At 50.8% G+C, this 13867-nt stretch overlaps 4 protein-coding genes across 4 annotated transcripts; 2 read left to right on the forward strand and 2 right to left on the reverse strand.

The window, feature by feature from the left end:
- Positions 1-2313: 2313 nt before the first annotated feature.
- Positions 2314-4392, reverse strand: PV06_03735 (uncharacterized protein; the record flags this gene model as incomplete). The annotated part of the gene is made up of 2 exons (XM_016404548.1): positions 2314-3359; positions 3441-4392. 2 exons carry the CDS (start codon positions 4390-4392, stop codon positions 2314-2316), a joined length of 1998 nt encoding a protein of 665 aa, XP_016265553.1.
- A 1414-nt stretch (positions 4393-5806) lies between these two features.
- PV06_03736 (uncharacterized protein) lies at positions 5807-6721 on the reverse strand (the record flags this gene model as incomplete). Its single annotated transcript, XM_016404549.1, has 1 exon — positions 5807-6721. The coding sequence occupies one exon, from the start codon at positions 6719-6721 to the stop codon at positions 5807-5809; it is 915 nt and encodes a 304-aa protein (XP_016265554.1).
- Positions 6722-6862: 141 nt separating this feature from the next.
- PV06_03737 (uncharacterized protein) lies at positions 6863-9311 on the forward strand (the record flags this gene model as incomplete). The annotated part of the gene is made up of 10 exons (XM_016404550.1): positions 6863-7292; positions 7350-7371; positions 7434-7745; positions 7828-7949; positions 8018-8240; positions 8309-8330; positions 8399-8477; positions 8535-8615; positions 8684-8960; positions 9062-9311. 10 exons carry the CDS (start codon positions 6863-6865, stop codon positions 9309-9311), a joined length of 1818 nt encoding a protein of 605 aa, XP_016265555.1.
- A 996-nt stretch (positions 9312-10307) lies between these two features.
- Positions 10308-13034, forward strand: PV06_03738 (uncharacterized protein). The gene has a single exon (XM_016404551.1). The coding sequence runs from the start codon at positions 10903-10905 to the stop codon at positions 12970-12972; it is 2070 nt and encodes a 689-aa protein (XP_016265556.1). The 5' UTR covers positions 10308-10902; the 3' UTR covers positions 12973-13034.
- The last annotated feature ends 833 nt before the right edge of the window (positions 13035-13867 follow it).

Here is a 13867-nt window from a genome sequence, read left to right on the forward strand (position 1 = left end):
ACTCACAGTGGCCCCGAGGGAGTCACCGCATTAGGGGTCTTCAATAGGGGATTGCTGATGTCCTTGACGAATTCCAGAGTGTTGGAACCGAGCTTATGGGAGAATACAGTGATGGATTCTCCTTTGCGGCCATGGTTCACGGCAAACAAGTGCACCTAGGACAAACAGTGTTAGGAAATTCTTTTCCGTCTGATTATATCACGAAAATACTGATGCTTCGCACCTTGGATGGGTCATCTTTAAATCTCCATATATCGATTCCATGGAGAACCAGGTCCCCGTCCCAACCTTTGACCTCCAACTTCGTCGTGGTGTTTGCCTGGGCATCAAGTTGTGGTGAGTATTCCAGGAGGCTGCTGATGTCTGGAGCCCTAGTGGCGGACTTACTTTGAGGTCGTATTTCAAGAAATACTCGCGAAAGTCTTTGCGCTTCGAAACTTGATGGTTATTGATTGGAGGATAAAACAAAGACCGGCCAACAGGGTCACCACAAGCTAGAATTCAGTAGACAATATCAGATGTTGCATGCCACCAGCGAAAATGGAATCTCACCAAGAAATGCGGTGTCGGTTTCATGATGGATTTTGACGTCTTCACATGTCTGTCCCTCTTCGTATATGTCAGTACTCGGATTTGTCCGGTGTAATTAAAGAGTTGTGACCGTGTATATATCTCTCATACTAACCGTGGTTTATCCAGCAGTGTCCATTGTTCAGACCTCCGTGGCCCAGATATCGGTTCTTGAGGTCTTTACTCTGTACTCGGCCATAGTATCTATTCAGAAAAGCCGTCGGATCGGCCAGCAGGAACGAGAGGACCAGGGCTGCTAGTCCTAGTGCAGCTGTCACTACCACACCGCGTGATGGATTTCTCATGATCGCTGTGACTGTGGAAGACGACATGGCAGTGTTTGAATGGATACGAATTTGGACGAAAGGTTTCGTAGAGCGAAGGGGTTGAAATGTTTCCGGTGGTGGAAAATTGAATAGACTAGGAGGTAGAGATGCGGTCTACTTCTCTGTCAGTCTGTCCTTCACAGTACAACCAATGTAAGAACTACCTGATTCAACCAAACAGTTGGCCCTGCGATCCGGAAACCCCCATGAACATTGCGGGGGAAACAGTTTTGCTTTGCACACGGGATCCGCGACATCTGCGTATATTAAATAATCCCCACCGCAGACAAATCGGCACTCCGTCGCTCTCCATCTGACCAGGGACTCGAACTCGGCCAGCAAGCACATAAATGCTCCTCCATCTGTTATCCACGTCGGTTTGACCACCCGTTGGAGGCAGAAGAAAACCACATTTGACAGCTTTTCACAATCGAAAAATGTCGTCGATTGAGTTCCCTCCCATTCCCGAGGACCAGTTCGAGCTATATGCGGATGTGAGTAAACCCTTCCTTCCTTCCGGAAGGTCATCTTTGGATGTGTCTCGCCACTATGTTAACAACGAGTCTAGCTCTACGCCAAAGAAGGGCGTGCCGAAGACCTGGAAAGGCATCTTCGAATCTTGATCCGTCTGACGAAATCTGAGCCGGGGACGCTGGAGTATGCCATCGCTCGCGACGATCAGAATCCTAATCATTTCCACGTCTTTGAGCGCTACACGGGAAGGGAGGCGTTCGAGAAACACATAGCCAGTCAGGAATTTGTGGACTTTGCCAACTCTGGTGCTTTGGCACAGCCACCACAACCAAAATTTCTCCACGCACTACGGCCACTGTGACGAAATAGGGTGGTTGAAAGACACCCTAGATGTGGAGTAGCCATCTGGGATCACAGTGAAGATCCTGAATAGAGACCATCAGGAGAGTCTCCCCACGCAACTTGACCAAGAGTCCAAGATGGATGGTAGTGAAACATAGGCCGATACATACAATCTCGTTCGCACTTCTCATTCTCTACTTTTCGTACTAAGAAGACATGTCGTGCTTCAAAACTGACGATCCGCATAAAGTGAATGAGGGTCGCAAACACCACTGTGAAGCCACGGCGGTCTGGGGGAACATGATCGTCCAGGAACTTTGTCTCTGTATCAAGTGGATCCGTCAGACATTTGGGGTCCGAGGCGGGTGATCCCACCTGTTGTGGAGAAAGGATGAAGTTGGTTGCACAGTATGGAGTATAGTACGAGTATAGTCCCGAATGGTCGACGCTCAGAGTCATTTCGCTTCCTCATCTCTTACCGCTTCGTTCTCCCGCCAAGAACTATTTGGTCGGATTCGCTGCTCATCTTGCCCTCTAGATGTACGAAAAGCGAACCGAAATCGAGCGACTTAGATTAACGTTGTAAGTACTGAGTACTTCTCTAGAATTGCACTGTTGAATCCATCAAAAAGTCCCCCATGAGTATATCATCATTGGAGTTAAGTGCCCGGAATGGAGCCGCCGCCAATGACCCCAGTTCATCTCTGGCCCAGTTCTCTCCCACCGCCTTTTCCAGATTGAAGATGTCATCCATCGGGGTGTTCTCGACCGCGCGAGAGAGGCGGAACCTGATGCGGTAAGCCATGGGAAAGTGCTTCTGAACGGCATCCAATGCCTCAGACAGGACAACGAGCCACTGCCTATCCTTGTCCAGCCACCAGTCCTGGTGGAGCTCTGTTGAATCAAGGTTTCGCCGGATTAGGACCATGGCGGCGACAAACATATTATCCAACATGGTCGGACTCATGTTTTCGACTCCATGGATTTCCACCGAAATTCGGACCAACTGAGCGATACGCACTGCGTTGTCATAGCAGATGCGCTGCGACAACTCGGGTTCGAAGCCCGACAATGTCGCTGATGGAGATTGAACTCTCGGTGGGTTGGTGTTGTTGTTGTTGTCGTTCAGGCCTCTCTTTGCCGGGCGGCGGCATCGGGTGGGAATCTGGTGGATGATAATCTGCAAAGCGGCGGCTTGTGTATTGAGACTGTAGGCGGACGAGTCCAGGGGTGACATCGTCGAGCCTTCCCACTTCACACCCGGTGGCAGGGAATCTTGAAAGGATTGAATGTTGGCACACAGCTGCGAAAGCTGTTGTATTGCTTGGTCGTCCAGGGGAAGGGCGTCATTGACAATGTCGGCCACAAAGGCCATCTGGATACAGAGTTGGACCCAGCTGTAGAAGACCACCGTCGACGTGTTTGCCGGATCGTAGATCTCCCGCGATGGGAAGTTCAAGCTCACCGCCGAGATGGGGATCTGTCGAGGCCGACCGAGAAACCAGGCGCCGACAGTCTCGTAAATGAAAGCGGAGTACAGCAAATCTTTTCGGCAGCTGGCCTCGGCCTCCGTGAGTTTGCCTTGGGTTACAAGGTCGGAACAGTCTTCATGAAGTCCCAGGTCGACCAGTAACAGAAAACCAATACCTGCTTGGGGAATTAGCCCAGAGAACTGAGCGAGAGAGACGAAATGGATTTGTGCTACTGGTTAGGAAGGGTCCTACTTACCACCGTATGTCCAGCCCACCCGATGAGAACCCATGCTTGAGTCAAAATTGCTCAGCAACATGAAGCCCAGGATGGATCCAACGGTGGGAGATTCGAGCTGCATCAACAAGCCTGCCTTCGCCCGCTTGACATATCGGTGTCCAAGACTGCGGATGACGGCCGATGTGCTGTTGCGTGCGCCACAAGCTAGAATAACATCCTCGAGAGCCTTCGAATAATACTCCGAGGCGTCTCCGGTCTTTTGAGAAGCCATAAAAAGATCCCGGTCCACGGCGCGGCCAAACACCTCGTTGGATTTCCAAAAACAATCCATTATTACCCTTTTGATGTGAGGAGAATCAAGATCGATGTCCATGTCCACACTTTCCAGAGGGTCGATTGTGCAAGGTTGGCCCTGGATATTTCGATCCGCGCATGGAGACGAGTGATAGTTCTGAGATGTGGGACCATAATAAGATACTTGTCTTCGTTCGGGATCAAGATGAAAACGGGGTTTTTCTTCCTCCTCCTTCTCCTCCTCCTCTTCTTCTGGCCCATCACGACCAGCCGTATTATTATATTCCAAGGTGTTGGAGTCGATGCTCAGGGGGAAGGGCATGGCTGGAGATTCCAAAGCGGCCATATCCATCAGCGAAGTCGCGTAGCGGCTCTGAGTGTCCAGCGTCGGTGACGGTTGCACGACAGTCGCTGGAGCCTGAGCTGAAACGACAAGCTGACATCCAGCGGACGCAGGAAGTTGGTTCGACCGAGACAATGCCTGTATTTGTTGTTGTCGGCTGGATGACAGGTCACTGGAGCCATAATGGCCAAGCACTTTTGTCCCTCGATACTCTCGATTATTACCTGTACCACTGGGAGGGTCCTTCTCCGAAGAGTCAAGTTGATATTCGTGGTTGGATGATTGTCGCAACATCGACTGAAGGGTTTGAACACATTCGCGAATGCCAACCATGTCCGGCTGTGCATGGTCCCTGAGCGAGAAAACGTTCAGTATTGTGTGCTCATCATGTCTCTCGCATTATAGCTCATTCATACCTTTTACGGTAGTCTTTCCGGGGCACGGTACATCTATTCCCAGCTGCCCGACAAGGTGTGCAGACATTGCCATCTGCCGTGACGAAGTCGCACTACCAAGATGAGTCTATCAACAAAATATTTCATCAAGGTCGCAGGGTTTTCTAGTACCTTAATCTTTCGGATCCTACAGACCGTACATGCTACGGTCGACCGCGGTCGACCTCTTCTCGACGTGGAACTCATTTTCCTTCATTTGCAGAGGGAAAAAAGAAAGAAAACACACTTCGATCCAGGTCCGCAGGTTGGGAATCGATCTGACACTGTCAGCCTATATGTCGAAGGCCCACGCAGCGCCATATGTAGTCCAAGCTCCAGATGCGTTACCCCAGAAAAAGAGGCGTTGGGGAAGGGGGAAGGGCAAAATGTCCTGTGTCTGGAGGGCGATGAAGGCCGAGGTCCAACGCCCAGAAACATATACTTTCTCCTAAGCGACAAGGTGATGCCACAAGCGGGACACGATCTCTCTGCATGCAGCTGATCTAGGTGTCTCAAGTGAATCAAGGTTGATTGCTAAGACCCTCAATGTTTCTTCTGCCATGCCTGACTTTTGTTACAACAATTCTGGAAAGGCCCTAGAGCATCTGTATCCGACTTCGGCAGCCTTGGCCAATGCCATATTGAAAGCACCCAGGCGGCCCGAGAAGAAAAAGACGCTATGGTCTTCAAGTTCCTTTCAAACTGTCTCCCCAGAACCAAGACTTTCTTTCCCCATATAAGGTAGCGATAATGCCAGTACCGGCCCCTCGAGGCAAGAACGTGCCGAAAAAGGGTCAGAAGACGACCGGTCCAACGTAAATACCCACCAACTCGTCCACGCCGAGATCCGAGCTAGAAGGAAGTGCTGCGATTTTTCGGAACTCCTTCCAGCTCGGAACATGACAATTTTTCCTCAGGCTGGAGATAGGTAATCCTCTAAGTAGTAGGACGGTCTTGATTGTATGAGAATTCAAGGTCATCTATCGAGATGTTGATGAAGCGAGTGAGCCCCAAGACATCGTGGGCTTGCATCGATTCGCTCTAAGCGTACTGATATTATTGTGAAGAGAAGATCAGGACTCATACAGTCAGCGAATGGTAAGATTACTCAACGATAGGTTGCTATCTACCCAGCAAGTAGAATAGGGGAAGGACGTCTGTCTCATTTGATCATGGGCTCAGCGCTCTCACCTGTAGACACGGGCACCGATATTTTCCACGGCTTCTACATACTTTTGAGAGTGCGGTGCTCCGAACTAATAGTATAATCCGCGTTTTCTATACTCATTAGCCATTCTATTCGGTTTGACCGCTCATTTCAACCGGAGCTTTAGCTTCATCCAATCTCCCAGTCGCTGGATCGTAGCGTCCGCTTCGGGAGCCCGTCCTGCCATGAATACAAAGTCGTGTTGCATACCTGTGGCAATCTCTAAATGAACATCGACGTCTTTCTCCTTTGCCAGTACAGCTAATCTTCTGGCATCATCTAGAAACACCTCATCGCCGGCGCCTACAATGTATAGAGAGACATAGCCGGAAAAGTCAGCGTACAAAGCATTCACCAGCGGCGACTTCGGAGATGCTCCGTTCAAGAGCATCGCCGCCATCGCTTCAAGTCCAGCACGACTCCCAATAGCATCCTTGTCGGCGTTGGAGTCGTATGTTTCCCCCGTCAATTCCATGTCTACCCACGGACATACTGCCGCGACAGCCGCAGGAAGATCGGCCTTGAGCTGTTTCAAACGGATTATAGAGCAAAGCGCAATGCCGGCACCTGCCGAGTCTCCAACAAGGGCAATATTTTCTGAAGGTATCTTCTTTTGCCTCGAAAGCCATTGGTATGCAGTCACAACATCGTCCAACCCGGCCGGAAATGGATGCTCAGGAGCAAGACGATAGTCCAACACCAGGGTTCGGACTCCTGAAGCCAATGCAATGTGCGCAGCAAGCTTTCGGTATGCACTTGGAGACCCTGTAAAGCCACCCCCTCCATGGACATAGAGAATTACATGCGAAGCAGGTGCATCGAGAGGCTCACACCAGATGGCAGGCTTGCATGTTCCTGGGCACTGGACTTCTTGATATGTGACTCGCGGAGGCTCCGCTGCAAGGACGTCGACAGTGTCCAGAATCGTTCGCCTTGTGTTTAAATCGAGATCGTACTTGGATAGGATGGATGACACCCTGGAAAAATGTTCGAAGATTGCTTGTGATGGGTTCGACGTCATATTTTGGCGAGGAGAAGAAAGAGTGTGCCAGATATCACGGAACAAAACCAGATGGACATGGAGGTCCGAGGGCTCTGTGAATTTTAAGCCGATCCTCGTGTGTCAAGATTCTTAGATCGCGGCAGTGTTACAGGCTGCATGATGTTTGGAATTCTGGTACCGAGTATTCATTATTGCGGATTTTTCGGCACCTGGAAGCCGAAAAAGAGTGAAGGGGGGAAGCCGAAAAAGGAAAGCGAAGGCAAAATATGGGGTGCAGTTCACAAGCGATCCAGACTCTGGGGAACCTTGGTTCTAGAGCTCCACTTCCTGTTAACCCAAGCTGTCGGATCAGTATACAAATATGATGATGTTTCCCCAGGTTTCTGGCCGGCGATGCAACAAATTTCAGTCCTTCAACTTGGCGGGAATCCTTCTCCAGATCTGACGGTCAACATGATCAAGCTCACACTCTACAGCATCGGCGTATGTCTGGTGATATGCGTCGGAGGCTTCACGTATGGCTTTGGCTTTGCTAGCTTTGTCACGAGCATGGGACAGCCAGGGTTCTATGAGTATTTTGATCTCCAACGTGAGTCTAGGCTCTCTCTCTCACGTTGAACAGACCTATTTGCTGACGACGGGAAAGCTGGGACGGCTTACACTGCAAGGTAGACGCGATCTCACGATCTGCGGATTGATTTTATATCATTTTGCTAAGACCGTTTAACAGCATCCTCGGAGCAGTCAATGCACTCTATTACTTTGGAGCCGCCGTGGGTGCACTTTTGCAAGGATACGTGGCCGACTGGCTTGGACGCAGATTGGCGCTTGCCGTCGCCGCTGGCTTTTCTCTCGTGGGAGGATCACTTGCGGCCGGCGCTGTCAATGTCCCTATGCTTATTACCGTACGGATCCTACATGGGATAGGCCTGGGCATGATCATCTGCCTGGTTCCGGTTTACCTGACCGAAATATCTCCAGCCAAATGGCGCGGCTTCATTGCTGGCTTGACTACCCTCAGCTTTTCCATGGGTTATGTCATGTAAGTGACCCCTCGAAGGGGTGGTAGGAAACCTCTGGAGAGCAAAATGTCAGCTCAGGTCATATACTAACCTACTGGACAGATGCAGCTGGATTGCCGTGGGCACATACTTTTCCAAGAACCTCACTCTACAGTGGAGGCTACCACTAGCATTGGCGGTTGCTCCTGCAGTGATAGTTTTGTTGGCCACAGCTTTCCTCCCCGGTAGATAAACACCTTTTGACTCGTCGTCTTTGGTGGGATTGGTAGCAGCAGCTGATACTCTCGCACAGAAACTCCTCGTTATTTGGTCTTTCGCGGAAGATTGGACGAGGCATGGGCACTCCTACAAAGGATCCATCATGATCCGAGTGATGCCCAGGAAGCCGCAGCGAAAGCTGAGTATACTCAGATTGTTAAACAAGTCGAATACGAAAAGGAAGTCAATGTTGGATTGATTCAGATCTTCAAGAAGCCCTCGTGGAGGAAGAGGGCTCTTCTTGCCATGGGTGTTCAGTACGTTGGCGATTCCATCATCCCAAAAAGTTGCGAGCACGCCGACATGCTGACGATTTGAGAAATAGATTTGCTTCACACTGCACAGGTGTCAGCCTCTCCTCCCAGGCAAACGATGTTTTACTGTGACTGAACTTGAAACCTAACTTTACCCATAGGTTAACGGTATTGCGGCCTATCTACCCATGCTTATGTCTTCGCTCGGTGTCAGCGGAGTAATGCCTCTTGTTCTGTACGGTAAGGAGGCTTGAAAGATCCATTTTTTGAATCAGCTCTGATATGAAAGTGCTCTAGGGCTTTACGTTACCATTGGAACTTCTTTGGTGGCCGTAGTCATCTCTTTTGTCGACAAAGTCGGAAGGAGAAGGCTGATACGTACGTGGCCACACATACACGCCGCAATTTCTTCACTCCTGATCACTTCTAATCTTCTGCATGTACAGTAATTGGATATCCGTTGTTGGCCCTTGTTCTACTTACCGAGGCCCTTCTACAATGGAAGTACCTTCATTCTGACAACCGAGGTGGCCTCGCAGCCTGCATTCTTTTCATCTTCATCCATATTGTCATCTATCAAGCAGTGGACGCCCCTACCTTTGTCTGGTGCGCCGAAATATTTCCCACCGTCATTCGAGCGAAGGGCATCTCTCTGTCCTTCTTCGGCTACTTTGTTGGAGCCATCACCTTTACCACTCCGTCCGGGGTGGCGTTTAAGGAGATGTAAGTGTCCCTCTCCCTGTCCCTCTCTTTGTCCCTTTCTCTCTTGCCGAATCCTGTTGAAACATAAAAGATCGTCCAGCTGACCGCGCGCGGGAAAAAAGCGGATACCGCATGTACCTCCTTTATATGGGGTTGTGCCTGATTGCTTTTATCATCTTTTATTTCTACGTCCCAGAAACTAAACAGGTGCCGATGGAAGAGCTGGGGGCCTTGTTCGGTGATGAGGTCGTTGTCCATCTCACAGCAGATGGCCGTGGCATTGTGGAAGAACAAGTCGATAAAGCTGTTCAAATCGTCGACACAAAGGAGACTGACAGTACCGTTTTCATAACCCACGATGAGAAAGCGTAGGGCGGCGTCCGGGGAATCAGTTCATCCGTGCTTACAGTATTGGGAGAGTGACGGACACAAACCCCACCGATGAACAAGGAGTGTTGGCAGGGGAAAGTTTTTCGATCTCTACAGGTGTATGGAGCAGCCAAGTGCAAGACAGAGTGGCGAGTGGACTTGCCTTCAATTTCCGTCTGCAGGTAATGGAAATCCCCTATCCTGAGTCTTGCTGGTAGGATCGTGGCGTCTAACCGGTCAATGCTTGAAGCGACTGAAGATGTTTAGGATATTGAAGGTTTAGGTTATTTGAGGGCTGATCTGAGGGGCAACGGAAGGCAATGGCTATTATGCACAACAACCTTGTTAGATATCAATAGACCCCGATGTACTGCAATACCCATTACCCTTACCCATCTTCGTTCAGGAAAGGGAGCGAGGCCGCTTTAATCGGGCACTTGACGGAGCCTCGTGAGAGCCTCGGCAGAGTAAAGGGGTGAGTGCGCTCCAGTACTGGGCGAGCCACAGGGAGCGCTGCGTGATGCCCATTGCCTATTTGCAGATGCCAGTTCAATCGAGGGAGTCCCCCTTTAGGGCCTCGGTTGATCACGAAGGATCTAATCTGGCGCCATGCGATCGGCGTACTATTTTGTACCTTGGAAGTATATTTGATTTTAGCGGCTCAGGGTCCACGAAGCACATGCCTTGCGCACTCAATTGCATAGACTGATGCTGCTCCTGGTCTTGGAAAACGAAGTTGATATGGGACCATCAAGCCTTGGTTGTTACCGTCTATGGCAGTTCTAGTAAGAGGAATCCGATAGGGACAGAGAACTGACTGTGGTCACCGATCCCTCGCGAATCTTGATCTCTCCAATCTCTATTTCCGCTTCTAGTTCCTTCCATAGCCGAGAAACTAATTGCGCCAAAGTCGTTGACATCCGAACGGTGCCGCCATGACTTACAGTACGTAAAACGAAGTTCATTGCTTGGTGAGCTTATCATTTTGGTCTTTGGTCTGTTCACTCCGTGACCGTATGTACTAGGATGAACAGCGAGCGGATCCAAATTCTACATCCAGGAGTACGAGCACTTGAATTGTTCTGTACTCTGTACGAATTGGGCTCGTGAACGGTCTCGGATCTCCAGTGTCGTGGCATCTCGCACCCTCGAAGAGACGGGCAGGCGGTGTTCGTCGCACTGTACCTGTACGGTATCCTCACATCAGTGCATGATGAGGACCACTCCGGAGGCGGCGCTGGCGACCTCAGCCACTATGAATTGACACTAATTCTAAAGATGGTCCTCAATGGCGTTGGACACATAACTTTTGGGCAGGCCCTTAGTTGGCACTACTGTCGCTAATCAACTCGTTGAAGTGTAAAGGTGCCACTGAGTACGGAGTACGGTAAGACTCTCGGTGCTGTGGGACTGACAGCAAAATTGACCCAAATCCACCCCCCACCCAGATGGAGGGCGCCCAAGGCGTGGGCCATGTGCTCTACTTATCACATCAAAACGTGCGCTGCCACGTCTTTGGCAGAGGCGACCTTTGGAGCTACTTTGTTTGCACTCATTCCAGCTTCTATCGCAATCACCTTCGACCATAGCACCAATGTCGTCCACAAGCGTCTACACCGGCGTCTGGACTGACTGGAGCCATGGCCGCGCTACAGGTCTGACCCTTACGCTGACCCAAGATCACTCCGGGTACCTGCAATCATTCCTCGCAATTCTGGTCACTTTCGCAGGCGCACAGTTATGGAAAACTGTAGCCTTTGTTCTGCATGACCTCGGCACGGGAAAGCCCCTCCAGAGGCACGAGTTGACCCATCAGCAGCAGCAGATCATCCTACGTAACTCACACACCGCTGGAAACACCATAGCAGATCTGGTTCTCCTGGTATGGGCGTGGAGAAAGCAGGGCGTCAGGCTGACGAGGCCTTATGTGTCGATTGCTCTGGCGTCGCTGATACTGGCTGGCTTCTCAGTTGCGGGTGTATTCACGGGCGAAATCACAAAGAGCGCAAGCAGACGTATGCTGGCGAGAAGCGGCACCTGCGGTACATGGCAAGCCACGGGTGATGCGACGACCTACGCCACAACCGCAATGTATGCCCAGAAAAAGGTCAACGACACTTTGAGCGCGGCCAACTACGTAGCAAATTGCTATGACAACACGTTGAACTCCTCCTCTCTCCAGTGCAACAGATTTTCCCGACAAAGCCTACCGTATACCTTGCAGCATAACGTTTCCTGCCCTTTTGACGACAGCTTTTGCATAGATGGTGCTACGAGTGCGATCTCATTTGACACTGGCCTTCTGAATTCACACGAGGACCTTGGGATAAATGCTCCCACGGAGAATCGCGTCCAGTATCGACGACGCACAGTCTGTTCGCCCCTCGTCTTTGGGGACAAGTTTTGCCGAGTGGAAAACGACACCCTCTCAGGCTTAGGTGCCGTGGATGAATTTATTCGTTGCTACACGGGTCCGACCGTTTACACCAATTATACCTTCGGTGTCGACACGCACACATACTTCGTCGGTACCTCTGGCTATCAACTGCAGGCTTATTACGCCGAAGCCGGGGCCAACCAGACCACATGGCGACCTATACCCGAGCTTGCTAGGACGGATGCAGACGTAACTGTTTTCTACCTCGCGCAGAACAATGTACTCTACGCGAACCCTGTCGACGATCCATTCTTCTCGGCTCATCAAGCAAGGACCACACCCTTCGGGACGAACCGAGATGCTCTGACAGAGGTTACAATGTATGCTTTTGATTCCTGGATCGACGCCATGGGTTGCATCGACCAACATCAAATCTGCAATCCGTCGCCACGCAATGCCTCAAGCCAAGTCTGCACACCTCTGACGGCGCTGTCTGGTGTGGAAGAGGCCATGATCGCCAACTCCACGGACGAGGATAGCTCGCACCTTTCGATGAATCCGTACCAACTCAGCACCGCTATCCGTATCTTCGAGGCGGTCGACGGATGGGCCATCTTCGACGTGGTCAATGCCGGTGGCGCTGCCGCGCTGAAAGCCAATGACGTCCTGGTTGGCCTCAGCAGTCCCGGACTGCCCATTGACCAATGGGTGACCGAGACAAGCACGTGGTTTGCACAAACTCTCGCGGCCGTCCAATCTGTCATTGTTCAGTACGCCACCGGTCCTGGGACGACTCAAGGCGAGGTCGTCTCTCCCACCACCAAGTATGACGCTGCCGGATGCAACAATCAACTTGTCTTTAGCAGCGGCGCCTACCAGAACTTTAGCGTGCTGGGGATCGCAATCGTCGTGGCCTTGTCGGGCTTGATCATCCTGCTTTCCTTCGTCCTCCGTCCGATCACCAATTTGTTGTTGTACAGGGGTAACGCCAGGCGATGGCACCGTCACCTCTGGTTGATGGAGGACAAACTGCAGCTACAACGACTGGCCTACCAAGGAGGCGGCGATCGTCAAGGGTGGGACAATGTTCATGGAACCATCCCCATCTCTGGAAAACACCAGCTGTTCGATGACATGACAGCCGTCGATGACAGAACCCTCCATTCACCACCATCGGTCTATCCGATGGATCCCTTGCCAAGTCGGTTGAGCTATGACAAGCTCCGACGACCACTGAACAGTACCCAGTCTATAAAGGAAGGCTCCTATCTCTTGAGACCGGAATAGCGAATATTTTGTGGGGATACTTAGAGACAACATTAGATAGTAGAATTAATCTGTGAGCTCGGATTTCGCTTTTTATCCAACTACCTATTGCCAAGTCTTTCCTTCGTCTGCGGGAGGTCTTTATTCCAAGGTCCAACGGCGTGATAATACAATCTAATAGTACATTTGGGTGGCGTCTACTACTCGTATCAATCAATTGAAGGAAGCCAAGGGGATAAGCGAAGAAGATCCTTGTTGCCATCCTCGATGGTGTCTATACGCCCTCGTTTCATAACCAACTTAGTCACAATGGCGTATATCTAGTCAACCTTATATGTTTGGTAGTATTCCCTTGTAGCAGACAGACCTGGCCTTCAGGCACGGGTACGAACCCGTGGCGACTGATGGCGAAATTAGGAAGAATAGCCGGCTCAGCCTCGCGACGGTAGCAGATCAGATCCCCAGGCCACACACCCACTGTTCAGTATTTGGACCGAAGAGATCAGCCAATTTCCCGAGCTATTCAAGGAAATGCCTTTCATTGGTCCGGTCTGTTTTTCCATTGCCTCCTTCTCTTCTGTGCCTCTCTGGATGAGAGCTTTGCTGTGTACGCAGTACAGTGGTGTCTCTTTAGGTCTGTCGCAACTGGAAAGATGACTTGGAGACTACCGATTCAAAATCTCGGAGACTCCACGATGGAGTCGGAAACCAATTGACAGTGTACCTGTGGACGTTCAACTTTGAACCATAGCATTGAATTTCTCGTGTGCACGAAGGAGGGAGGACTGATGCGGGGCCATTCATTCTGTGTAAGTACAGAAGATACTTCTGCGATGATAGTGGCGTGCAATATGTGTCATGCTGAACTAGACCCACTACCTTCAACGGATCTGTCTCGTTACCTGCTTTTCCGTTC

This window comes from Exophiala oligosperma, assembly GCF_000835515.1.
Source record: "Exophiala oligosperma strain CBS 72588 unplaced genomic scaffold supercont1.3, whole genome shotgun sequence".
NCBI classification, from domain to species: Eukaryota; Fungi; Ascomycota; class Eurotiomycetes; order Chaetothyriales; family Herpotrichiellaceae; genus Exophiala; species Exophiala oligosperma.